The 27419-nt window shown below is 38.2% G+C and overlaps 2 protein-coding genes and 1 pseudogene across 4 annotated transcripts in view; 2 read left to right on the plus strand and 1 right to left on the minus strand.

The window, feature by feature from the left end:
* Positions 1–9248, plus strand: part of LOC111325924 (uncharacterized) — a 9593-nt gene extending 345 nt beyond the window's left edge. Inside the window, exons 1-4 of one of the 2 annotated variants that reach the window (XM_022929843.2) lie at positions 1–390; positions 4054–5858; positions 5959–6115; positions 6484–9248. The exon at positions 1–390 is cut by the window's left edge and continues 345 nt beyond it. In XM_022929843.2, the coding sequence (XP_022785578.1) occupies positions 4491–5858; positions 5959–6115; positions 6484–6995 (2037 nt within the window). In that variant the 5' untranslated portion in view covers positions 1–390; positions 4054–4490 and the 3' untranslated portion in view covers positions 6996–9248. Of the gene's footprint in view, positions 391–3119; positions 5859–5958; positions 6116–6483 lie in introns of those variants that run through there. The other variant, XM_022929842.2, reaches the window with a different exon arrangement.
* Positions 8798–9327, plus strand: LOC148725915 (uncharacterized; annotated as a pseudogene).
* A 2139-nt stretch (positions 9328–11466) lies between these two features.
* LOC111325901 (uncharacterized) lies at positions 11467–27304 on the minus strand. Of its 2 annotated transcripts, XM_022929809.2 has the most exons (24): positions 26995–27304; positions 25166–25227; positions 24450–24623; positions 24046–24138; positions 23705–23787; positions 23406–23489; positions 22955–23067; positions 22551–22687; positions 21935–22123; positions 21333–21419; positions 20872–21003; positions 19806–19907; positions 19622–19684; positions 19100–19327; positions 18738–18940; positions 18242–18295; positions 17078–17231; positions 16606–16787; positions 15738–15882; positions 14986–15087; positions 13789–13998; positions 13487–13669; positions 13058–13204; positions 11467–12403 (listed from the first exon to the last, which is right to left on the minus strand). In XM_022929809.2, the coding sequence occupies exons 1-24, from the start codon at positions 27020–27022 to the stop codon at positions 12155–12157; spliced, it is 3204 nt and encodes a 1067-aa protein (XP_022785544.2). In that variant the 5' UTR covers positions 27023–27304; the 3' UTR covers positions 11467–12154. The 2 variants fall into 2 exon arrangements, with proteins under 2 accessions (XP_022785544.2, XP_022785545.2); XM_022929810.2 differs by lacking the exon at positions 18242–18295.
* Between the last annotated feature and the right edge of the window lie 115 nt (positions 27305–27419).

Genomic DNA, 27419 nt, shown 5'->3' on the forward strand with positions numbered 1-27419 from the left:
TTTCTACACCATATATTTGATGCCTACGTATGAAAACTAAACTGGAGACTTTCCATCAGTTTACCACAACGCTAGCGTTCCGGAAAAATCACCGTGGAAACTGATAAAAATCAAGCTCTATATTAGCATTTGAGCCAGAGAGTCAATCTAAACAAAGATCGGTTTCCAGAGAACGGTTTAGTGGCAAAAAATTGTATTGTTTCTCTTTTTAAGTGGGCTGTATTTTGCATAACCTTTTTTTGAAACAGAAAATAAAAAAACGGGGCTACATTCGATGTGATGATGGAAGCTAAAAAAGCCGCAGGTGGTGCCAGACCTAAACTTAAATTGTTTCAGCGCGCTGCTAACAATATTGTTGTTGGGGTTCGACTCCAGTAGCCAAGGCACGAAGTAAGTACATCGCTGTACAATATATATCGTTAAATAATAATTTGAACTGGGACTTGTCGCTCGCGGGTAGAGAGCGTCCCTCAGTTTAAACGTGTGTCAAACTACCTTATGGTTGTAGCCTCCACTTAAGCATCGTGCAGTTCCTGTTGAGTTTTAATTACTTAGAATTTCTTCTTCGCGGGCTTACAAAAAAACATTAGAATAAAAATCATTTCACACTCTTTTTCTGTAGTCAGTATATTAAAAAAAAAAACCCTTTCTATTTCTGGTATAGAGTTCGCTCTGCTGCAGTTTGCACTAAGTCGTTGCATATTGTATTGCCTACAATCCGACGTAAAAAAATGCTATGACACGTCTTCAAGCTTTTTTAATTTCGGCCGAATATGATGATTCGTTTGTAAGTGAACTGTTGGGCTGGTCAGATACCGGTACTGAACTGCTTTCAAAATAGATGCATTCAAGACTGTAGCAAAGGATCTGAAAACACGCACTGAAAAACAAACAAACAAACGAGCAGATAAATAGCAAAGATTACCAAACCTACCAACAAGACAGGGTCGATAGGATTTACATTTCACTGCCTGTTGTTCAAGAGGTTAATAAAAAGCTGAATGTTTTAGTCAGTTTTAATGCAAGAATTTACTAATGATAATTATACCAGCAACATGAGTATAAAATATTAATGCTGAAAACAATCTCTGAATTGATCTGCATGGAACCCTTGGAGTTCATCCGACTAAAGTGAAAAAACATGGCAACTAATTTATTTTTTTATATGAGTCAGTAAAAGGCGAGGCGAGTTGGTGTATTTCTTTGTGGTATATTTTGGTAATTTTATCAAATGTTTATAGCTTTTTATCTACGTTTTTCTCACTAACCCATGTGAAGTCCGTCACTTCAATATCCGAGGGCATTTAACATTCTTGGAAACACAGGCGGAATTATTCTAATAATCCAATCTATAAGAATCTCTTGAATAATTTGAATATCAGATATCATAACTCTCGTTTAGGAACCTATTCAACGAAAATTTTCCTGTGAGTCTGAAACTTCGGTTGAAAAGACTTTCATCGTTATGAAAATAAAATAAAAATGTCTTCATTATTAAAAAAGAGTTATCCCAATGAGGCCTTTTTTAAGGGACTAACCAGCATACGAAGCCCAACTGACTTTTCGTTTTTAGTGATAGACATTTTTCCTCAACTTGTTGAAGCTTTCCTTCAAATCAGGGTCCATTGGCAGTGACTGACTAAATACCTCAACGTTTCGAACAAATCCAGTAAGCCCTTTTAACTGAAAATTGAACAGACAAGGATTTTTTTCGAAATCAATCGAAAGTTATCCTGTGCATGGTATGTCGAAGATGAAAAAAAATCTGAGTTAATTTTATTTCGTCATCATCTAAGAAATCGCTATGAAGTGGACTTTTCGATGTTTAATTAAGAGAAACAAGTTGTTTCCAACAGTAAATCAACTTACTGACGTTAATGGTGTTTATTTTATCGTCTCAGTGGCAAATATTCGTAGCTCACGATTCCAGGGAAATGCTTACTGAATATTTCCAATATGTTATTTTTTTAGCAACCATAAGAGTTATGCTCAGCCGCCTTCTTTATTAAAAATTGTAATGAGCTTTTTAAATTTTTTTCCATAAGATTTCAATTCTGAAGGTATCAATTATTACTGGAGAAAATATCAAGCAATTAGTTAGATTTTTTGCGATGTACAAGCCTTTCAAAGAAAAATGATTGTTTCAACTCAGTGCAGTATTACGGTTTCTAGAGAACCGTTTGATGGCCCAAATATGAAATTATGCAGAGATAATCTTTCTAGAATCAAGTCTACATAAATTTATTTGACAGTGAACTAAGTGTTTCTCCAGGAATCGATTGAAAGATTGCATCCAAAAACACAGCTCGCACGCCATCTTTAAGAAAATTTCAAACAGCTGCAACGACTGTTCAACGTAATGCACAGTATACAAGAAAGTTCACTCAGTTAGCTAGTAAGTAGGAAAGCCAAAACACAAACGAAATTTCAGTTATGACGACTGGCTACAGGTGAAACTCTAGCAAATACAAGACTCGACGATTTAAGTTATTTTTCGGTGTAACATTGTATTCACTGAGATGATTTATTAAGGATACCGTGCACCTCCAGGCTCCAGGGGTGTCTCGCGTGCAAGCGATGTAGCGCATCCGGTTTAAATATCTAAACCCCCATATCAAATGAAAGCTTATAGGAATGGCTTTCAGACTATACCAAAAATTTTGAAAAAGATGAATTGTCGAATTTTTCACGAATTCTGAATGCGAGCGCCCGAATCACCTTTTGAACATTACATGTTAAAGCCAATTTTGTTTTTCGCTTTTTTAATGTGTTCCCCCGTTTTCGGGGCCAAAGCGCTAAAGAAAACGTGTCTGCGATTTGCCATATTCAATTTCAGTGAAAAGTTACAGAACATTTTTGAAATAGGATTAAAAAATTGGGAGTGATCGTACAAAAATCACTCTCGAAAAAAAGGTATTAAGAAATAAAAAATTCGGCCGGACAAGTTTTTGTTGTTTATGTGTAAAACTAGCTACTGTCAAAATTTGAGAGCAATCGAACAAATTCCCTTTAACTTGTAGCTCTTAAAAGGTGATTCGGGCGCCCGCATTTAGAAGTCATGAAAAACTCGGCAATTAATTATTTTTCAAAATTTTTTGTATAGTATGATAGCCAGTCCTATAAGCTTTAATTTGATATAGAGGTTGAGATATCTACAGTTTAAACCGGATGCGCTACATCGCTTGCACGCGAGACACCCCCGAAGGTGCACGGTAACCTTAAACATGATGTCGAAAGCTATCGATAATATAAAAAAAGTCACATATACATATGATATTTATGTAACACATTCAATTTACTTATAATGGATCCGTTGCAATATCTACTTCGACGTTAGCGTTGATTAGAAGAGGGGAAAACATTGTTATTTTCTGGGTTTTTATGAGCGTATAAGGAAGACGTAGCACTAAGATGAGAATTAGAGCACGACTGGTTCATCATACGCGATCGTTTATGCAAAAAAATACTGATTAATGTGTTTATGATAATCCATTAATTTTGCTGGGGAATTAGCCAGGTGATATGGCCAAGTTCGGGCGAAAAATCAAATAATCATAGTAATAAGATACATATGGGGAAGCCTTGAAATCCTTTTGGTGCATCCTAAATCAGGAATACTGGAGCCATTCAGCACAATGTACCCATGTTACGGGCAGGTGAAGTGATAACATATCAGACCAATGCAAATATATGACCACTTAGGGTCGGATTAAACACCCGCTCTAGTTTTCTATGTAAAGTGATTGGAAGATTTGCTTTGCCAAACAGGTTGGAACATTAAACTTTCAACATTTTTGACGATAAGAGCTAACTACCATCGTACCTTAAAGCTCTTCATTTTAAATTCCAAGTTCTTAGCCAAATGAAGAAAAGCTATGATTTTCAATTCCTAAAGGGGGAAGAGCTTAAGTTTTCTTAGCAGCTAGAATAGCATTTTTAATCGTTTCTACGGTTTTGTTGAACCTTGATGTTAACTAAAGATTGAACCGACTGAGCCAACTTGCATTTTCGGCAACGGATTGTTGATGTATTGAGGTCTCTTTTAACTGACAGCGAGTGGCTGCCGTAACGTACGACTCGTTTGGTTTTGGTGGATCAAACGTGCATTTAATCCTTCGAAAAATTACTGCGAAGCAATGTCGCATGAAAAAAGTGGTTTTTACCGAAGCAATGTTCTCACACTCTCAGCGCGTTCTAAAGAAGCTTTAAAGAAGATGGCTCATCAGTACTCTAAACGGATTAAAGATAATGTGGAGGAGATGGATGAAACCACCGTGGCAAACTTGTGCTTCTCTTTGAATGAAAGCCGGAGTCGGTTTCCGCACCGATTGGCAGTTCTCTTCAGCTCCACTGCTGAAGCATCTCAGTCTTTGTCACAATTCGCAAGTGAATCCGTGGGTTGGGATAAGCTGATTTCTTACGCCGAAGCGAGTTCCAACAACGGAAAACTCGTTTTCATGTTTGGTGGTCAAGGATCTTAATGGTATGCAATGGGGAGACAACTAATTGAATGTGAAGCCACCTTCAGAGACGCTGTCTCGGTGGTGAACAATTTACTTAAGAATCTAGGTGTGACATGGAATCTCATGGATGAGTTGATGGCTAACGAAGGAGAGTCAAGAATTTCTGAGAATTACATCGCTCAGCCGGCAACTTTTGCCATCCAATATGCGACTGCAAAACTGATAATGTCATGGAAAATCCATCCGTCTGCCGTCATTGGGCAAAGCTTAGGAGAGATTGCAGCTGCCTGTATTGCCGGCATCATTACTGTCAAAGAAGCAGTTCAATTAGTCTTAGCTCGGTCCACCCTTCAAGATAAATGTGCTGAGGACGGTGGTATGGCTGCTTTAGGTATGTCCGAAGCAAAGGCGAGGGCGTTATTGGAGTCTTTGCAGTTAAGCCACAAGCTTGACATAGCAGCAGTGAATGATGCAGACAGTGTTACTGTTGCTGGAGAATCCCAATCAATTGAAATTCTCGGTCAACATCTGGTAACATACGCAACAGATATCTTCTGGTGTATTCTTGGTACTAAACGCGCTTTTCATACCATTTACATGGAACCGATTAAAGAGCCGTTTTTTACAGCTGTAAAACGCATCAACCTGAAGCCTCAGCTGTCAAAAATCCCGATGTATTCTACGGTAAAAGGCGAAGTTCTGTCGGGCCAGCAGTTTAACGGTGACTATTGGTGGCAAAATATTCGCTCTCCAGTCCAGTTTTACCCAGCCATGAAGCAAATTCTCAGCGGTGGTTTCAAACAGATTATCGAGATAAGTGCACAGCCAATGTTAGCCCATTACGTTAAACAGATTGCCCGTCAAGAAAATCTAAAAGACCAAGAAACTCCAGTTGTATTGGCAACACTTCCTCGAAAAAGGGTACCTGTCGAAGATCAACACAAATCCTTCCTCCTAAACACAGTTTGTCAACTGTACACGATGGGACATTCCATAGATTGGACATGTGTGCAGAAGAATCCATCAGCAGAGTTTGTTCGTTCTCTCAACTATCCCTGGCTAGAGAAAAGCTTCTGGTTCGACGAGCGTTCAACTTTTGCCACAATCCCTCCCATCGGATCAAAGAAAACAGCAAAGGAATCGTCACATCCGTTTCTTCCCAAAGAGAAAATGGCTGACCCCTACTCACACTTGCACTGCTGGGAAACTGAGATTGACCTCCATCGCTTTCCAACACTCAAGGATCACTCTTTTATCCAGGGAGGTGCCGTTATGCCTGGTGCAGTGTATTTGGAAATGGCATTTGGAATGGTGAAGGACAAATTCACAGACGTGGCTGGCTTGGAGCTTAGTGATGTAAATCTCTATAGCATTCTTACCCTCCCCGAAACACAGGTAACTAGAGCAATGTCTGTACATATCAAATTCTGTTTTGGCAAGATGGAAACTACCTTGAATAAACATAATCATTTATTATTATTCCTTCGCTCCTAAGGTTCGATGTCTACGGCTTCGGCTTGAAAAGAGCAACAGAATTAATGAAGCTCAATTTCATATTACAAGTGTTCAGGATGACGAGTCTGAAATAAATTTGAGCCGGGGGAACATCTCCATAGATCTGTTGGAAAGTCGCCACAGTTTTGATAATACAGGTATGATGTCGTTGAATGTTCGCACTTTGTTTGTTTTTTCTTTATCACCATCACCAGGCAATCGTAGTTGGTTTTTCGAATATCAGACAACACTGAATTTGTCAGTATTAGGAATGCTAATTCATTCCATAAGACAGGGCGAGCTGAGTATAATACCTTTGTTCGATTGAAACCCTCCAGTTGCAATAATTCCAGCCAGGAATATATAGTTTATCATAATCTGTTAACGAAAAAAATATATTTCTATTTTTCTTTTTTTCTCGAGCGAAATTTTAAAAAATTTATCGAATGGAAATCACTTATAGGAGATAACAAATATTGAACCTCGCCTCACGTGAACGAACTGATCCGCTGTTTTTGTTTTGTAGTTCCCATGCCAGGGGGTTCTACTATAAATGAGCTGAAAGCAGATATGGAACAAATGCCTGTGGAGAGCTTTAAACGACTAACAGAAAAGTTTGGCTTTAACTATGGTTCCAAATTCTCATTAATCAAACAGATATGGCATCGAGACAACGAAGGATTTTGTTTGATTGATATAAGTGAATCGCCAACCATTCAGAACGAAAGCAGTGCTTACGTCTTACATCCCTGCATTATAGATGCTTGTCTTCAATCCTGCTTCGTTGCCCTAGGAGAATTAGAAGGCGATGATACATCCATTGTGCCTGTGGGGTTCAAAAGCGTTACCCTTAACCACGTTCCATCTACCAACCAACTTTATTGTCATGCCATTGAGACCAAACTTGGAAGCTTTGATGTTCGGTTGATGAGTCCTTGTGGAAGAGTTTTGCTAACCATGGGTGACTTCCGTTTGGCAGGAGTGACGAGCACGGAACGTGAATATCTTTTCGAGGAGCTTAGGTACGAGGTGCAATAGATTCAAGATGATTTACAAGAGAAGAAAGGTATGGAACCACATTTGAACTTCCTATTGCTGAAAGAGTCTTCTAGTTTTTCACAGGCCTTAATAAGAAGACTTCAGGAAGCCAATACAAACCTGAGAACTCTTGACCCGCCAAGTGCTGGAGGGCTTAACAGCGCGGTAGAAGAAGCAATAACGACAGCCATTTCTGACATACTACCGGGAAATTCAACAAACCTTTGCATCATAAACATGTGGCCAGTGGAGACGACTAATCGACCAGATGACTTCAGCGTGATTGATGAAGTCCAAAGCCTTGCTCTACATAGTTCGGTTTTTTTAATGAGGCTCCTGACGGAGAAGAAGTGGTACAACTGCCAAATCTACCTCGTCACCAAGCGTACACAGATGTTGGATAGCTCAGAAAAGTTTCCCGAGACAAATTCCTTTCCGTGGTGTTCTACAGTGTGGGCTTTTCGACGTACAGCAGGCATCGAAGACCCAAACTTCACACTCAAAGCTGTTGACATCAGCAACAGAAGGGATATGCGCGATTTAGATTCACTAATGGATGAAATTGTGAGTGAAAGCAATGAAGAAGAGATTGTCTTTCGTGACGGCAAGCGGTTTGTTAATCGCATCTGGAGATCAGAAATTTCCTCAGAACAACCCACAGCCACTACAGTGAAAAGCAAAGAAAAGACCTCTCGGTACCTTTGAAGAAACCCTTCTTCATGGACGATATGCCAGCGTGAGAGTAGCCTTTCGAAGCCATCGCACTCTGAAGCTACAATAAACCTTCTTCATTGCTGGACTCCTTCCGAATCTATCATTGATGTCTCCAGACCAAACGGAAGTGTCTTCCGATTTGAAAGCGTTTTACCGCATGGTTGAAGCTGTATTTGCAGTTAAATTGTTAACTAGTTAGAGTACTAAGTGTGGTCCATTAACTTTGCGTAGGATGAGATCAGTCGCAAATACGAGGTCTTTTTTTCCCATAACAGCAAATTTGTTGCATGAAGAAGAGTTTCGAATATCTTATGATATCCAGTAGGTCGAGGTTAAACTTCAGTAATTCAGGAGTAGTCAGTAGTAAACTGTAGATGACACTCACTCGTAACTCTTTCTAAAGAGAAGAAAAGTAGCTACAATATGATATTTTTTTGTTTTGAAGCAGCATAATTCTAAAAGAAATAATAATAAATTTCAAGTCTTTTCATCAACTTCTTTGTAAATTGCATGGTCAGGTATCATCGTTTATTAGCATCGTTTATCATGTATCAAACTTTGAAGTGTTCGAATCTAACGTATGCGAACAATCGCCTAGATTAATCATCTATTCTCTACACAGATTGAGAAACACTTTTAAGAGGCAAATGGTACAGTTTGAACTGTTATACTTTCTGCCATTAAGTCATTTGTAGAAGCATGTACATGTGTAATGAATAGCAAAGATATTTCCCATTGTATCTGATTAAGGACTAGGAGAATTGACCACATCGAAAGAAATGCTTTTAGTTGCGTTATTGGTTTTGTTCTAAAGCTATCATAAGATGGGGTTGCTGAAGTCATTCTATAATACTCAGGCTCTTAGACAATACACGCTCCTAGACGATACACTTTACGTTTTGAAAAAATATACAGGTGGAAGTGGCATCTAAAAACAAAACTTAAAACAGGAAAGAGGGAAACTTTTATCAGCAAAAATGTAGGACGAAGGTTAAGAAGTATAATTCGAAAACATAGTTTTTACAACTCATACTGGCTTGAAATTGACCCTTGTGCTAATAAGAAACATATTATGATTGGCTACATTTATGAGCACCCATCTGCAAACAGGTAGATACCTTGACATGCTTTATTCTCATAATCTATTGCCAGTAATAACTAAACCTACCAGAATCACTTGTCATACTGCAACCCTAATTGATCATATCTATACCAATTCAGTTAACAGGCTGGTCTCTGGGATTATACCCCTTGATATCTCTGACCATTTACCAATTTTTTGCACAGTTGAAACATCATTTAAAAAACAAAATGATTAATTCTACCACAGAGATTATAGCAATTCTGAAGCTTATCTTCAAGATATCTCTGTTGGGATGTCATTTGGGATTGGGTTGTCATTTTTGCTCAAAGTAACAATTTGCATGAGGCAACAGCTAGATCTATTGATACAATGAAATCAATTGTAAATAAGCATGCACCCCTAGATCATGTGTCTAGAAGCAAAGAAAAGCAATTGAAAAAACCTTGCATCTCAAAGGGAATACTGAAATCCATCAAAACTAAACATGCTATGTATAAAACCCACTATTTATCTAACGACCTAGTAAGTAGGTAAAGAGTTTATTAACAGTGTTTACACAGAGTGGCTCTTCATCTGTCACCAACAAACTAAATACAATATAGGATCAACTAAAACTTATTTAATATTTACAATCATAAATTTAAAATAGCCAAACATTCCAGTCTGTATACACTTAAAACTTAAACTAATTTAAAATTACTAAAGGCGTGCCTTCGCCCGGTTTTTTAAGCATTTAAAGCCAGTTAAAATCAGTGAATTTAAAAACTACTCAAATAGATTAAAACCATATCAAAAACACTAATAAGAAAGCCTGCTTCTGTAAAAAAAATTGACTTATGTAAAAATATTGCTGATCAGAATCCGCTTTAAAATTAGTGTAGTTTTGCAATGCGGTGCTAGTTAAACCAAGAAGTACAGAAAATAAAATGTTTTGAAATTTGAAAGGGGGGGAGGGGGCAGATTCTGAAGTTTCAAATAAACCTTGCTAGAGTCTCCCCTCTCCACAAAAATTCGGGAAAGCGCAATGATCCATCTAATGACCGCCCCATTTCAGTAATTCCTGTGGTAGCAAAAGTTTTTGAGCGGATAATCTATGATCAACTGTATGTCCATCTTACGAAGTATAATCTTCTTTCCAAACATCAGTCCGGTTTCCACTCATTACACTCGACGGTTACGGTTCTTCTCGAGGCAACCGATAGCTGGGCTCTTAATATAGACCGTGGATTGATCAATGCTGTTGTCTTCTTAGATTTAAAGAAGGCATTTGATACAGTCGATCATGAGATTCTTTTATCTAAGCTTCGTTCGTATGGAATTCGTGGACTAGCGTTGCGTTTGTTTCGCTCCTATTTAGTTGACCGAACACAGATCTGCCAAATCGATTGTTCTAAATCGACGCCAAAGTTCCTTAATTGCGGTGTGCCTCAAGGCACGATTCCGGGCCCGCTTTTGTTCTTACTCTATACTAACGATTTACCTCAGTGCCTTAATTTTTCTAAACCTCGAATGTATGCTGACGATACCAGCATTACTTACGCTGGCAAAGACTTCTGAAACGAAATTGATGATTATCTTAACAAAGATTTGAAATCTGTTATTACCTGGTTGTCTTCTAATAAACTCACATTGAACCTGACTAAAACCGAGTTCTTAATAATAACTTCAAGGCAAAGGCGAGTTTACTTGTCAAACAATCCGTCTCTTACCATTAATAATTTTCCCATTGAGCAGGTGTCGTCAACAAAGTCTCTCTGTGTATCTATCGATGAAAACTTAAGCTGGAATACCCATATTGAAACTGTTTGTAAGAAAATTTCTTCAGCTTTGGGCCTAATTAAGCGCATTAGAGATTTTGTACCATTCTACACTCTTTTGAACATCTTCAATGGTTTGGTAAAGCCCCAGTTTGACTACTGCAGCTTAGTATGGGATTGCCGTAGTACTGCGCCAAGTCTGGCCGAAAAACTTCAGAAGCTGCAGAACCGTGCTGCTCGTATATTGTTCTCCGCCCCTTATGATTCTAGTGCTCTAGACCTGTTCCGTAGACTTAATTGGAAAAACCTAAGGAATCAGATAATTTGGGCATATCAACAAAGTTGAAATGGTAAATTAGCCACCGTAACGAAAACCAAAGCTGACGTTTCGAGCGTTAGCCCTTCGACGGAGAGAAGGAATCAGAGGCTTTTTGCCAAAGCCGTTATGATGTTCAAAATTCTAAATGGACAGACACCTGATTATTTATCGAATATATTCATCTTTCGTAATGACAAATAGTGAAATGAGGCTGGCTCTTCCGCAACCTCGTACCGATTATGTTCGTACAAGTTTCTCTTATAGCGGTGCCGCGTTGTGCGTTGGAAAAGCTCACTTCTCGTCAGATCCCAAGCCGGCTATGTCCATGTCCATCAACCAACAGATGAGATATCAAGAAAAGTATCCTCACATTGCCCCCGAAATTGTAAACGGAAGTGGCAGGCAGAGTGCCCAGTCGGACATATGTTCTTTAGGGAAAATAAGTTTGGCAGTGTTGGATTTGCTCCCAACAGCGACAGCGGCATCTTTAAAGGTGACGAGAACTGCTCTTTGCGAAGAGCCTGCAGAACACCCCTCCTTAAAGGAACTATCAGAGGCACTCTGAATATATAAATATAGTTACATCTTCAGTTCATCTATGGTTATCTTCTAATTTATTTTCTCTCGGCTAGCTTCTTTAACAAACTTGAGTATTTCTCCCATTTAGCTTTTAGTGCGTAGTAAATGCGCTTTTATTTTCTACTCACCAACATGTTAACGACCAAATCAGTGTATATTTAATAATTTCAAACGTTCCTGTTATTGGTATATATAGTGACTGGAAGCTTTGCTTTGCTAAACAGGTTGGAACATTAAACTTTAAACATTTTTGACGATAAAAGCTAACTATCATCGTAACTTAAAGCTCGTCAGTTTTAAATTCCAAGTTCTTAGCCAAATGAAGAATAGCTATAATTTGCAATTCCTAATAAAGGAAGAGCCTAAGTTTTCTGAACAGCTAGAATAGCATTTTTAATCGTTTCTATGGTTTTGTTGAACCTTGATATTAACTAAAGCTTCAACCGACTGAGCCAACTTGCATTTTCGGCAACGGATTGTTGATGTATTGAGGTCTCTTTTAACTGATTTAAGTCGGAAACTTTGTCCCTTTTGAAATAAAAAAATCTAGGTTTTCTACCCTCCCCTGTTATGAAAGGGTTCAAATCCATCTTTTCAATAGGTTACTTATGCGATTGCTGTTAATTAAGCCTGGCTATTTTGACAGAGAGCTGGTACTTAAAGCGTCGTACATTATGCCTTATCATTGCCTTGAAAGTTAAGCACTTCAATTAACTACGAGGGCTTTCTTTAAACATTTCACAAGGAAGCAGTCATCTGGCTTGACAAACGGGTAGTCGTCATTACGATATCTGTCCAGGGCAATTCTTGTGTCATCCCAACGCTTGTTGAATGGTTTGGTGACTTTTTTCAAGTAGTAGTTGGACCTCTTGTCGATATTTGAGCTTAGGTCTTCCTCCAGTCGATTGATCTCGTCGACTTTTAGCTGATTTCTGTCTTTTTCCTCGCATTTGAGCTGAAAAATGGCGAAAACAGAGCTGCTTTTTTTAAAGGTATTGAAAAAAAGAGCGAAATCATCTCTTTCTCCTTAAACATAATGTCAGGAAGCTATTGCTGCCCTAGCAAAACACTCAACAAATAGAGAGTCTTCCTTATTTATTTAGCAACAAAAATTTGTCAAGAAACTTGTCCCGTTGCAGGCTTAGAGTTTTAGTCAAACCTCTACAACTTTCTTGGAAAGTGCATGTATTAAGTTGTGTGCATCAGAAGATTTGCGCCTTAGAAGTCTTTCTTTAACAAGACTAACTGTTTAAAAACTGGTAGAAGAGTCTTCTTTTTTGTGTGAATAGGAATTGAAGGTAGAAGATAACCTTAATTTTTTTTCGAATGGAAGTGGTCAGGCGAAACTTCTTGAGGAATGTTTACAAGTGTGAATGAGCAGCTTTATGTAGACGGAAATGGGCTACACCCGCTGTCACATCACTTCTTCCATCAAGTCTACGTAGAACAAACAGGTGCCCTTCCTTATAGCTAACTGAGCTTCGACATTCTGTTACATGATCGAGACAAAACACAGTCATGGATTCGGATGAAAGATTGTTCGTATTCAATGGCTACATAACTTCTGATGGAACATATAGTAAAGTCCACAACACATTTTTAGCCTTACCTCTATCTTTTCTTGAATTTTGTTTTCCTTTTCTGGGTCACTTTGTAATCGTATATATTTGATAAGCTTTTCTGCCTCGTCCATCCAGGTTCGAACTTCTTTCATCAAATCCCCCATCCGTTTCACCTTACTTTGGGCGTCTTGAAGCTGAAAAGTGTATTTGCAATATGACATTGTTATCAGTTACGTTGTGGTTATCATCCAAAAGCAGTTTTAAAACAACTTTTATTTTTACTGGTAATATTTTAAGGAATTGCTGAGAATTTTTACTTCAAACTCACCAGAGCTGTCGACTATTCATGTAATAGAGCCATTTTTGGTTGGATTTGTTTTCGAAAGGGAAGAACAGGGGAATCACCTATAAGTGCTAACAAATCGAGAAAAAAAATCAACGGTAAGTGTTGCTTAGGTTTTTTTTAAATCACTCACCACTACTTTCCTCTCCTTGACTGAGTTACTAATGCCTGTCCAGCATTCATCAAAGTCTTCCAACTGGTCCCAGATAGCTTTAGCAGTTGAATTGTGATAGTCAGCATCTTTAATAAGTTCCTCTCCAATCTGATGGAGAGATTCCAGACGTGTGCCTTGTGCCTCCATTTCGCGCTCTAATGTCTGTTGGAGAAGAAAAAGTGAAAAGACGAAAGATGGTAAAGCAGAGCCTAGAGCCGCTGTAAAGCAGAAACAAACAAGGAGTTTCAATGGTTTTAATTGCCAATCGACTCAATTCATACCTCCAGCAAATTCAAGTGCATTTTCACTTGTTCCTCATCTGTGATGTCCGTTTGGCTAATGACATCCATGGTTTGTTCTTTACTTGACAGCCACGACAGTAAAACAGTCTCTTCCTCACGAAGTTTATTCCAGTCCATAAGGGCTTTGTTAAGCTTCTCTTTCCATTCTTCTGCCCACGTCCACACTGCCGCCCAACGTTCACTTAGGACCTAATCTCGAGAAGAGAAAGAAGACTGGAGCACCTGTGAGTTGTAAATGGAAGCTCTAGGACTTCACATGGTCAGATAGAGGCAGTGTTTATTTGCAATTATAACATAAATGAACATAGTACGCATCGTCTAATAGGTCAATTCAGATTCTAAGCGGATGCTTTATTGGGTTATAGAGCCTACATTTGATCGGTGACAATCATTTATGTCATTAAAGCAACAGAACACATTTTTCCGGGCTCTATAACATGATGAAGCCCCTTGGGACACAGGGAGACTCCCAACATCCCACGTGGCTTTATAACGTCGCAGAGCCCGGAAAAATGTGTTCTATTGCTTAATGCAAAGTTTTTCGTCTTAATCGCTCCAGGCAATACTTAATCAAGTATCATATTCTCTTCCATCTTTAATTGGAAACTATTTTTACTATTCTTTCCAAACATGACCATAAAATACCTTAACTGCTCTTCACTAGCTAAACAGACAAGATTTCCTAACTATTATTTAACATTGTAAAGATGCACTGCTTACTAATCAAATTTCATTAAAATATTCCGTTCACGCCACTCAGCTCCATTATGGTGGTTTATCTAATGGGGAGATCTCGATGTTAGTATACATCTCCTGCTTTTTTTAGCACCTTAATGAAGTGCACGAACAAATTTGACTGTCTCGTCTAGGAGATGTTTTTTATTCACAAGCTAAGACCTGCTCTCAATGTACAGTCTGATTCAATTCGTGCTAAGGTTTTTAATTAGCTTTTTACTAGCACTTTCTTTGTAGTTTTATTGTCTGTTTACACCTGCAAAAAATTTTTATATTTCGTACGTGTATATATACATATATTTACTATATTTCATTCCATTCACTTGACAATGACCGAAGCACGGTCGAAACGTCGTGTTTTACCGTTCATTTTTATCGTCAAAACTCCTGCTTTTTGTGTATTCATTTACACTGCGAAGACTGAGAACGATGATCACTTACTCTGACCCAGTCCCGGATGGTTTCATCTATAGCAGGATCTTCCAAATCCATATCAAGTATCATATTCACCATGGAATGATTGGACAAGTCTTCCTGGAATGTCTAAGACAAGATCAGGTCTTTGAAATACGAGACAGTAAAAGGGGTGTGGTCACTTTAAGAGCCTTTGTTCACTTTGGAGCAAGAGAAGATGAAAGGTTAAAAAATCTGTCTTCATATATATGCAAAGAAGATGAAAAGACTAGCTTTTTCCATTTTGATCACGGTATTAGAGCATTAAGAGATGTGCCCACCTTAAGCCAATTTAAGCGTGGTATCAAGAAAGCACTATTTTAATTAGTTTCGTTTTTTGCATGTTAATTTTCAAATTAATGTAGTTTTATCTTCATATTTTCGATATGTATTTTTTTCTTTTCCTTTTTAAGTAATTATTAATTATGTAGTTACCTTTAGAGGACCCCTCTGTAAACCACTTTTTTGTGATGTCGGCATCCTCAATAAAGATTAACTATTATTATTATTATTACTATTAAATAAGTAGATGTAGATAAGATAAGTGCATCCATTAAAAATTTAAAGTCTTGAAAAATTTAACGAATCTTATTAAATAGGACGACAGCTAACTAGGAAGACAGCTGAGTAAATTGACTACAAGCTCAATCTTACCTAAATGCATCTATTTTTACTTATCTATAGCTTTTCAAGACATACGGTAGATGCAAATTACGCTAGCGACTGAGATCACTGAAAACCTTATGATTGATGATTTGAGAGTTCACTCCTTCGTAAGTTGGCTCGACGTCATCATCTAATGCCATTCGGGACTCGGCACGGACAAGCCAATCATTCATCCGCTCCAAGTGTTGTTTGAGCAAAATTACATACAGGTCGAACAACCTACGGAGGAAGAAAGAGTCAGTGAACGACATCAGTTTGTCAGTTATCTCAAGTAGGATCCCGAAAAACTTTAAACAGAAACCTTATTCTAAAGGAAATTTCTTCAAGAGTTTTAATACTCAAGCTCTCTGATCTTCCGGGAATAATGTTATGTTTTCATTTCAATGTATCAGTGGACGACAAGAAAGCATTTTATGCACTGTTGCTGAAGAACGTACAAAGGTTTTTGAAATTGCCGTAAGATTTTTTTGTGGCTCAGGGTTGGTCATTCTTAGATCCCGAATTAAATGGGATATTTCCGAGAATTTTACTTTGCATTTTTACATTTATATAGCGCAGAATTCTATGTGGATATATTCAGTCGCGCTTAACAGTATAGTAAGGTTGAGATCGGACGTCAGCATTTTTATCAGGCGCCTCTGGCAGCCGCTTCAGTTCACCTTCCTATCCATCCCACCCCGGGGAGGACATCCACTACACAGTAATCTCGTGCATGGGAAATTTACGTCTCTTGCCCCTGACCCTGCAGGAGACCGGACCTACGGCTTTACGTCTTATCCGAGAAGACGAAGCAATGTGAGTGAAGCGTCTTGCATAAAGATATAACGTCATGCCCCAGCCAGGACTTGAACCCAGAGTCCAGCGCAATGACCACTGGACTACTCACGCCACACAAAGGAACTACCTCTTCCCTATCACGTTGTAAAGCGAACGAAAATGCACCTTTGATGCTCCTTGTTTACGACGTCCTCGATCCTCCTCAGTTTTCTTTCTGTTGCCTCCATTCTATCGCTGAAGTATTCTTCATGCGAGCTATCAAAGCACTTTTCGTTGACCAGATTCTTTCCCTCTTCTAGTGCATCATAAGTATGGGCTTCAACCGATTCCAACTCAAGCAGAGCGTCCTATTCGAAACGATGTGAAGTCAGTACAAACTTTAGTTCAGTTTAAAGTAAATTTGTTTCACAACCAAAGAATGTAAAACGCAGTCTACGAGCCATTTTTCGGTGGGGTAAAACTATGCAAAAATATATTTTTGCTTATTTTCTTTGCGAATAATTGAGACCTCTATATGTAGTTCAGAAATTCGGGAGGTGTATTTCCCTTTCGTTTCTTTGAATCTATGTACTTATAGTGATCAACGTAGAGACAACCTCTCAGGCTAAACTTAGAGGCGACAAATAACGAGAGTAACCTTGTGTTGGTCCAAAGCTTTTTTTGTTGACTGTAAGTCCATCGATTCCTTGTCCGACTGTTTTGCACCATACTCAATGTCAAACAAATCTCGATCAACGGCGTCTAATTTCCTCTTCAGGTAATCCACAAAGTTGATTGTGCCAGCTGGGGAGCTGTTGTAGATGAAAAGATCAAATATTTGCGTTTCAATCACACCATCTTTATCAAAATTCCTTTACAATTTCTCCGAAATATCGAATATATCCATTGCGTTGTGGCTTTGCTAACTGAGAGGCATGTGGTCTCCCTATCATAATGAGAAAATGGAAAAAAATGGAATGAAACATAACAACTATAGCGCGCTGCCACTATGGATGCTTTTAATTTGATTGTCTAGTTTGCTACTCATTGAAAAATACTGCTTACTTTAGCGTGGATTTTCCATGATAACACTTAGAGTTGACGAGGGTTGCATCATAACAAAATACGATGTAACGTAAAATGTTAAGTGAGGTGCTTTGTTAGGTTCAGTTTGTTATTTCGTTAAAATTTGGTGGAAAGAAAGGAATTTTATTGCTGTATAAAAAAGATAATCCGTAATCAGTGTTCGCACTCGTGTTTCAAGAAAGAGAAAAATCCATTATTTCCAATTCATTTTCTTCTGAGACCTAAGGGGTTCAAATCATATCCGTTCCTGTAGAGTTCCCTTCATGCTTTCAAGGCTCAGGTACAACAAGTGGGTCTATCGATCGAGTATCTCCAACACTACCCGTTCAGGAAAACTCGGATTAGGAAAGTTTTACAAATGAACATTTGCATCAACGCGATCTGTTATCGACTCTCATCGATCTCAACTGTCATTAATAACATTATAGCTTGGAAGGACGAAAAGAAAAAAAAACAATTGCAAAGCTTGAATAAAGGATATGATAACCCAAGAAAGGGAACGGATGAACAGATTGTAACGGATGTCAGCACAGATCGTAACAGTTAGCGTGTCAGGGGATTAGATTTAAGTTGATAGAAAACAAGATCAGAATAAATGTGGAACTGATAATCCGACGAGATGATGTAGTATTTGCTTTCGATTCTGAACGGATCCAAAAGGATTAGTGTTCGATTAGTAGTGCGTGTTTTTGTGGGTGTAATTTGGTGCGAAAATTGAAACAAAATCGCTCCTTACCCGGCATTATTTTCTCTTTGTCCTCCTAAATTGATCTGAATTTGGGTCAGGTATCTATAAACACAACGTCAGCTTCGCAGGTTGAGATTTGTAATTTTATTGGAACTGAACCGACGCTTTTTGTCCTTTTAAAATTTTGACTCGACTCTTCACCAATTTTAATTCAGAAAAGTAATCTTACCCCTCAGCTTAACTCTCGCAATACGGTGATGCGCCAATCGTATTAGTTTTGAATATTTTAATTCTGATGCTAAAAAGCCGGGCTTTGGGAATCTCTAGACATGTACAAGTTGTATTTTTGTGCAATTCCTCGTACGCACAATCGGCCACGAAAGGTAGAGATGATGCAAGCCTACAGAGAAGGCCTTCAATGAGAAGTTAAATAAGTGGAGAGAATGGCACTCTTTTTATGTCTTGCCAAACGATAAGGTTTGTTTACTCTCTCCAGTATGTAGCAGCTTCATGCCGTTGCTTTGCTAAATTAATTTTTCTTTACCTGGGAGGACTGGACTCGTGATCATCTCTGCTGTGTCTAAAATAATGAACCAGGCTGTCAGGTTGATCGCCCTCATCGTCAGTGCTAACGGATAGCCAAGAAGCCCGTTCGTTGGGTTCTGTTTTCTTTGGATTTTTTTCACCAGAGATACGCGCAGTGGATACCAACAAAATCTTCCTGGTTTTGTTTGTTCTACTATCCGCCTAATGGGCATACAAAATTGAGTGAAATTAGTTCATGATACTCATTTCGAAGTATAAACAACAAATGGAATGATTCGGATTTTTCTTTGTCCTTCGCTTGTAACGAATGCTACCTTAGGCTACCTTAATGTTTTACTTTATTCCTATGGAATTAAATACTTGTTTTGCGTCCTCATGGAACTCGTCTTCCTTAATTTCTTTCTCAGGATGGGCTTCTCCCTCTTCAGCACCACCATCTTCTTTCGTTTCAATTTCGGCGTCCTTTTCGTCATTTTGCTTTCTTTTTCGATCATCCTCTGCCTCGTTCATTGCCTTTTCCACCGTTCCATCAATAACTGTCTCTTCAGTCTCTTCAATTTCTACATCCACGGTTGGACCTTGCTCTATCTGTAAATTGAGCGACTTAAATCTTAGTTCATTGAAACCTTTTTATGACTTTAGAAGGGGAGATACAATATGATTACCTAACTTGTGCTACAACGTGCATCTTTTATTTTTTATTTTGTTGTTGTTGCAAAAACTGAGGAGACTCAATTTAATGCTGATAGATTAATTGCCTATTCTTGATGAGGATGTTTTTAAGTCGATATTTATTTTTTCCTCGAAAGTGATTACAAGGCTTTATCATTAACTAAGCCATTCACCTTCCCATCGACACTGCTCTTATCTTAGCTCATTTACCTTTTTCTCCACTGTGTACCTTATCAGCATTTCCGAGTCGCTATTGCTATCGTCAGGCTCTACCTGTTGTAGGAACATAATTAGATTTTAGTTCTAGGGTGTGTTGTATCTGTATGGTAATGATAAATCCTTCCTTTTTTTACAACACCCGGATTTCTCTTTTTCTAAGGGCTTGAAACAATACCTCTTTTTGGTTTTTATCTTTTTCATTTGTTTGACCATCCTGATCCGTGCTTGTAAACTCAACCAGTCTCGTAGAATAGTCTTCACTACTTTTAGAAGATGACTGTTAGTGAAAGAAACAATTGCTTATTTAATCTGTGGGACTTTTCATACCTAAGTACATGAGCTCTTAACCACTTTCTAGAACTTTATAAAAGCTATATATCCGTCCTTCATGTGTCCTGCTTTGTCTCATTCTCTACATTTTCTTGTACAGACGTTAATTCGCATTAAAATTGGAGCATTATTGTTTTCAGCAAGTTCTGTATGGTCAGTTTTGCTCGTAGGAAATAAATTTTCCAATTTCTGGCCTTTGCTTAGATTAAAAGGAGGTTTTCTTGTGCCAACTAGGCGAGAAATGGAAATTGTGGTAACTTTTATCAGTGGTTCGCGTTTGACTCCATGTCATTTAAACCTTCCCCCTTTCGAATTTAGGAATTTAATTTGTTCGCCACGGGAATGACAGGAGAAAGGAACAGAACTTTCGTCCCAATTGACACCTAACCCCTTTGTACCCACTATCCCACCCCGGGAAGGACATCCACCACACAGTAATCTCGTGCGTGGGAAATTAACGTCTCCTACCCCTAACCCTGCAGGAGACGGGACCTACGGTTTTATTCGTCCTTATCCGAGAAGACTAGAATATCCATCCATTTCTTGATATTACAGAAAGGTGGCAAATTCTCCTCAGTTATTTTAAGACCAGGAGTATTGGTCCGGCCGGGGCTCGAACCCTCTACCTCCCGCACAACAAAATCCGGCGTTCTAACCAATTGAGGGTCATTCAGCTAACCAGGTTTCCCATATTTTAAATCACTTTGCCGCCTCTGGACTTCCCAAGGGTGAAATGTGTCTTTGCAGATGATTAAAAAATGAGTAAAACTCCTAGATCAACTGCAAAAAGCTTATTCTTGTTCAAGCAAGGCTTCATTGTTGAGTGTATTTGATAGGTGTTGACTGGGAATGTGTTTAGGAAACAACTTTTCGAAGGCTTGTTCGTGTAAATGTGGCGAACATATATGTACCATCTTGGTGCTGGTGGTGGATGTCACATGACTATCTGATGTAATACTATGGGTGGCAACCTTGTACTCGTATGATTCATTCCATGACATTTGAGGTGATGATGTGAACGTTAAAGGTTCGTCTTTAAGCTCCTAAAAGAGTGAAACCATTTATCAAATGGCGGTTAAGATAAAATTAATCTTTCAATCCAGCGTTGAGGTATAAACAAAAAAAATTAAACGATACCAGCCAGCAGTTCCTTGTTCAAAGTATAAAGAATGTGAATAACGGCGTGTTACAAGAGGGAGGTTAGTGGAATGCTGATGCATCACTCAAAGCACAGACCTCATTAACGGCACCGATCTCCAAAAATAGAAGCGATCATGAAATAGCTAGAGAGAACCCCCAGAAATAAAGCTTTTAAGATGAATGCAATCTGCTTGCGTAGATTTCTCGAACTCTCTCACGTGTTTTTCAGTACCTTTAATTCAGGACTTGTGGTTCTCGATGAATTTCTGGAGGAACTACCCGAGAGTTTTCCAAACGGCGACACAACAAAACCTCTTCGCTGAAAACAAGAAACAGCGAAAGGTGATAACTTTAGTAGCAGAACAACCCTCAAGTATCTTACTAACTTACAGTAACTCTCTACAATCGTAAACCTAAAATTGAGTAAATTACATAAGCTTTTCATTATCCTGTACATTCAACCATTGAACGACTGTAAATATATAAATATCATATAATTGAACAGCAGAATAGTAAATGAAGATGAGAGTGATCCTCGCAGTAATAAACATTTACTGCTTCAAAATAAATCCTGAAAAAATCACTATTGCTTAAGTAGTGTTCATAGGAGCGAAGATCACGTTCAGCTTCATTTAAGTATTTTCAGCATTATTAGCGTTATACGAATTGAATTAGTGTTATTCTCATAAAAGTCTGCTTTGTTGGCATTATTTGGATGTCGCGGAACACTGCCCCCTTAGAGAAACTCGATGAGGAGTCGCGTTACGGCATGCAAAAGAACGGTTGCGAAGGAGATTATTAATCAGAAGAGAAATAAGAACTGAATCACCCCACCTCTTGTATCTGAATTGATGAAGGGAAACCAGTCAAATGAAGAACTCGTTCATTTCCCGCAGACTGGTTTTCATAAAAGACAGTCTCATTCTTTCCCTGTTGAGTTGTGGTTGTTGTTTGGACATCATAAGTTGTAGCACGTGAACTCGACGTTTCATACTGTGAGGAAACGGTCTGTACTTTGTATTCCTGTCATAGAAAGTTCAGCAATCAAAACTGATTCTTTAAAAATCGCTATTATCTGCCTTCATAACAAAACGTTTACAAGTAGTTTTTGCAAAACGTTTGTTAGAGTTCTTTTCTTTTCTTCCTCTTCTTTTAACACTTAATCCGGAAGCTTGTAACATCGAAAGAGGACAAAGCTCAGTGGCTGAGTTTTCCACTCTTAAGGCGGGTTAGCTGTAAAACATTCCAGTCAAAGTTTCCTGGGGCACCTCAGAGGTCGAAGATTCCAATCGTTGGGCAGAAAGTCGTGCTTCTGCATCTGTAGCAGAGAGATTTTCTGAGGCACGTAATTGCTTTCGGTAAAAAAAAATCTTATTTAATTTTTTTGGATTTTTTTAAAATACTTTTTTGCATAATTTGACAAATAACATCTTTATTCAAGTGTACTCACCATTTTTATTTCAGATGATGTTTGTTTCTTGACTGTTTCAAAACTCTCGACCGATAGCGCTCCTCTCCTCGTGAATTGATACAAATATGATAAGAAAAGCGTAATCATATTTTTATCTGGTGTTTCGATTCCAAAATCTTGAAAGAACAACAACAAATATTAATCGACTTGTCTTTTATCGAGAACACACTACACGTTACCAGTCTAAAGTACATGTATACACTAAACCGCAAGACCCCAGCTTCCAGGTAAATTGAGTAAATATAGCTCTTTCTCAGTAAATCACTTACTTGAGGAAACTTTTTAAGGCTTGAAATACAAAAGGAGTTTGATGACACGAAATTCTCATTGGAAGATGTCCTTACATAAGTACTTGCATTATAGATGCCAAGTAACAACTTTACCTTCTAAGTCAAAAATAGGAGGCACTCCATATTCTTTTGTCGCCAGGCTAAGGGCATGTACAAGACGTTTATCCCCGTCACTTGATATTGCATCAAAATTAAAGTGAGATGGACTATGGAATGACAAAAACAGGCAATGATCACTAATATCCGATGCAGATCTATCATGGAGAGAGAATTGTCCGATTGTTGAACTTGCTTCCAAGATGAGTAATTTCTCGTATTTGATATGTTCCTTAAGTTAAAGATGTCATGGAAAGAGGTTATAAGTATGATAAACGTGTGAGGTGTGGTGGTTGCAACAAATGGGCGATAATATTATGGCAAAATGACAAGTTGCTTTCACAGATTGGGCACCAAAGCGAAGAGATAAGAGACCGTTCACTACGTTTAATAATAAGCATAATCATGTTTACCACAGCCTGAACGGATACCAACAAGTAAGACCTACTTGAAAGAGTGAAGCAGTGCATTAAATGCTAAACCATCCATCCAGCTCGTAGTTAAGTTTGTCACTTCTACTTTACCTCTGTATCTGTTGTAGATCAAAAGAAGACAGTAAAGTTAAACACTAGAGTACTGAGCTACCCAGAAATTCTGTCTAGATAGTGTGCCATAGTGTGCATTCCCTATAGAGAATAAAGAAGATGTGGAAGTAAAACAGTTTTGCATAGCAACATGAAAATGTTTCATAATTCATCATAAGAATCAATCAACGTTACTGATCATGAATTCGTAAAAGATACAAACCCTTTCAACTGATTCTGACACCATGCTAGAAGCTTTTGACTGACTCCATAATCTGTTTGAGAGGTTTGCATCGCCTCGAGTACCTTTCGAGGGAAATAAGTGGACACAAAAATCACTTAAGAGAAAACATTACAAAATAGTACGATGTAGGCCGAAACGGTTCGGAAAGGAGAAAGAAGTAAAGGAGAAAAGAGTAAAGAGAAAATAAATAGGAAAGAAGATTCAGAAAGAAAAGATTTGTAAGGCTTTTAAGGAGAAATTTAAAAGCTGAAATAAAACCAGAACTTTAATAAACATAGAAAAATAAGTTGCATCAGTATCCAAAATAAAATATAAACCACCTGAAAATGAAAGATGATACTCCACACCAAGCTTAACGTGGCCCGCTGAACACCTGACACGATCTCACTGGCGATTACACTACCCGTTCGGACCTAGGAATAAATACGAAAATAACTGCATAATTTAACTTCCTGCTTTTCAAAAGTGCCTCGGTGATCCCTGAGTTGCACGGGCGGTACAGAGTTTCACTACAATTTACAGCTTCATTCCGAATTCATTATATTATTTGACAGCATCCATTGAGCTTCACGTGTCAGTTACCTCACTTAGATTTGGCTCAATTTGTCTGGTCTGAAAAGATTAATCTTCTTCTTTTAATCACTATAAGTCAATATTCGAGATGAAAGAAATAACAATCATAGAGTGGACCCAAACACTTCATACTTGCTTTACTCATGCATACCTTGTTTCTTGTCAAGTATCCCATAGCCTCTTGGACATTTTTAATGTTAGCTATGCGGCTGGTTCTCGTGTCTCTTAAAACTCTTACTCCAAGAAGTACTTCAACAAGTGTGAGTAAAACGTGCCCATCTTTCGATTCATTGACGAGATCAGTGACTTTTACTGGAGGATTCGCCTGTAGAAAGTGTTCTTGAAATTTCAGAAACTAAAGAATGGACCAGCAGTTTTTGATATTGTAGACAAAGAAAAAAAAAATACAAAACAAAACAAAATGACATGAAAGACATCATGATTGTAAGAAGAGTGAATCGTTCCAAATCCCTGCTGTAGCTTGAGGCCTACACTGCAGGTCTCAACAGAAATTCCTTGGGCACTCGCTTGAAAGCTAGATTTGTGGAACTAACTCTACTTAAAGATGGAATTTTATATCTACATTCCTAGTGTTGATTTTGGTTTCACCCATTGCAGTCACATGACAACGTAACTGCATTTACTGCGAACTTCCACTTAAAGCAACATCATCTTTAGGTAGGATAAGAAAATCTTCCTCTTGGTGGACAAATAATCCCGAGCTATTTTACGAAGGACAGCAAAAGAGCTAAATGCAATCAAGCAACAGAGTCGAGGATCCAATATCCTTAGACCTTCAAATATCAAACCCCTGCCACCATACATCACTCGATCATGGCGCTTCATACTCTTTCCTGTGATTCTTACATTTGCTAAATGAAGATTGATCCATCGAGTGAAAACCCTCTCATGCCTGTCCAATTGACTGTCTGTGGAGAAAGCAAATTCCCCCCAAAATAATTAGTCTTCAACTTAAAATACTTGATCAGCAGGGATTTGCTAAAGCAAAGGCATAGAAAAAACCAGGAAAGATTTATTACTCGCCGTTTCGGGGTCATCATGACTCCATTATCAAGAGACTAGTTTAAAAACATGCAAATAAGGAAAGGTACAAGAATAGCATAAATTAGACTGAACGGCTTAAACAAACACCTTGGCGCGGATGGAATCCGTTTGCACGTTCAGTGTTGGCTTACGCATGCGAATATACAACATTTCATTAACAAGGCAATCAAATTTGCCGTTACATTTACATAGTCTAATTTATGCTATTCTTGTACCTTTCCTTATTTGCATGTTTTTAAACTAGTCTCTTGATAATGGAGTCATGATGACCCCGAAACGTCGAGTAATAAATCTTTCCTGGTTTTTTCAACTTAAAATGATAATTATATACTTCGAATGAGAAAGCAGCCTCTCTCTGGAAGCAGAGAATAGAGGCTTTCATGCACCTGATTTATCATTTTATTCTCAGCCCGCCCCGGGTACGTAAGATCACGTGTCTACGACCCTCATAAAAATTATTACTCTCGCTAGTCCTTAGATTATTTTTGGAAGAGTCGCAAAAGCTTGAACTAGGGTGCTAATATTGCCAAATAATGGCTACAATATGTATAATTACATTGAGATTTGAGTGGTTATTAAATAAGATAAAAACATAAAGATCTCGTTCGTTTAATGACTCTTCTCCTATCTAATGGAATTTGCAACAATGTATTTCAATAGCTAGTCTTATTTATCATAATCAATTTTCATGATTGGCTAGAGCGGCATTTCAGACAAAAAATTCTTGAACTTGCGTTTAGACCCTTTTTTTCTTGAACACACATCATTTTCTGTACTTCAAGAGCGAGGAAAAACCTTTTGAAACCGAAGTGTGCGAGGGTCCATTAGGGACTGCTGATGAACCCTGTAGCATGAAAATTTTATTGGATCTTAGTGGGTAATCGTAATGCATAGCGATTGTGCATGCGTGCAGAAATATGCCGAAAAATTCTTAGTATTACACGTATTTTCCCCGGCCTTTTGTAACCCCTTTGAAATTGAAATGGCAAAAAAGTTTGTATAATTTACAGTTGACAGTGAGCTAGAGATTACTTGAAGCTTCAGTATTTAAATTTGGCACACACCAAGTGTCGCTTCAGTGGTCTCGTACAGCTAAGGCTCTCGACAGAACAAAAGAGATTGTTAGGGCGCGTAAAACACAACAAAGAATAGGTATCAACGACCAAAATATGTATCTCAAAGCACGTTATTAGCTTGCAAAGCACGTTATTAGCTTGCAAAGCACGTAGATCGACTGAATTGAAATTTTCAATACGTTGAGATTTTCAGTAGTCAGTTTTACTCAAAGAAACAGAAATTATGCTTTGATACAGCTTGGAAGAAATTGTCTAAATTTACTTTACATAAGTCAGTCTTGATTACGCACCGTTGCTTTTTGTTCTCTCTAGGTACATATGTGCCCTACGGAGGAACATTTAAAGGCCCCTCTGATGCTTTCACTGCTTTTTAGACTATAATAGGACATAATCTTTTAATAATGGCGATTCCACGATCGTGAGTGAGAGCCTGAGATGCAGCAGTTATCACATGCAAATTATTACAATTTGCGTAAATGGGCATTCAAAACAAACGATATTCGTTAACTCTAACTAACATCTTATCCTGCTTTATGCTACCACTATCTCTCTTACCTTTCATATGGATGTATTCTATATTCATCGTCGATCACGTTTGGTAGCAATATCAAAAATCCTAAAGCCTTCTTCCAAAGAAACGATCTTTCAGTTAACTTCGATGTTAATCAGAGGGTTGTTTGACTAGCGAAGATTGTTTGAAAGGCTGTTGATTATTAGTCCACACATCGGTCCATGGGCGGTTTTGCGATCGGGAACTCAAATGAAATCCCTTTGTAAACGTCAGGTAAATGTTTTCGAATCTCGAAGCCCGTAGATATCTTTTGTCATTCTCTCGCCATTGTGGATTAAATGTCACGCAACACTGCCTATCCGTTGCTGATTATGTCACATAAAGGAAAAATTTATGATACATCACATGCAAAATAGATGTCTTGTTTTCATGTTTGAATAGATCTTTAAGAACAAGGCTCCTTGGCATT

Source organism: Stylophora pistillata, chromosome 8, assembly GCF_964205215.1.
Source record: "Stylophora pistillata chromosome 8, jaStyPist1.2, whole genome shotgun sequence".
Classification (NCBI taxonomy): domain Eukaryota; kingdom Metazoa; phylum Cnidaria; class Anthozoa; order Scleractinia; family Pocilloporidae; genus Stylophora; species Stylophora pistillata.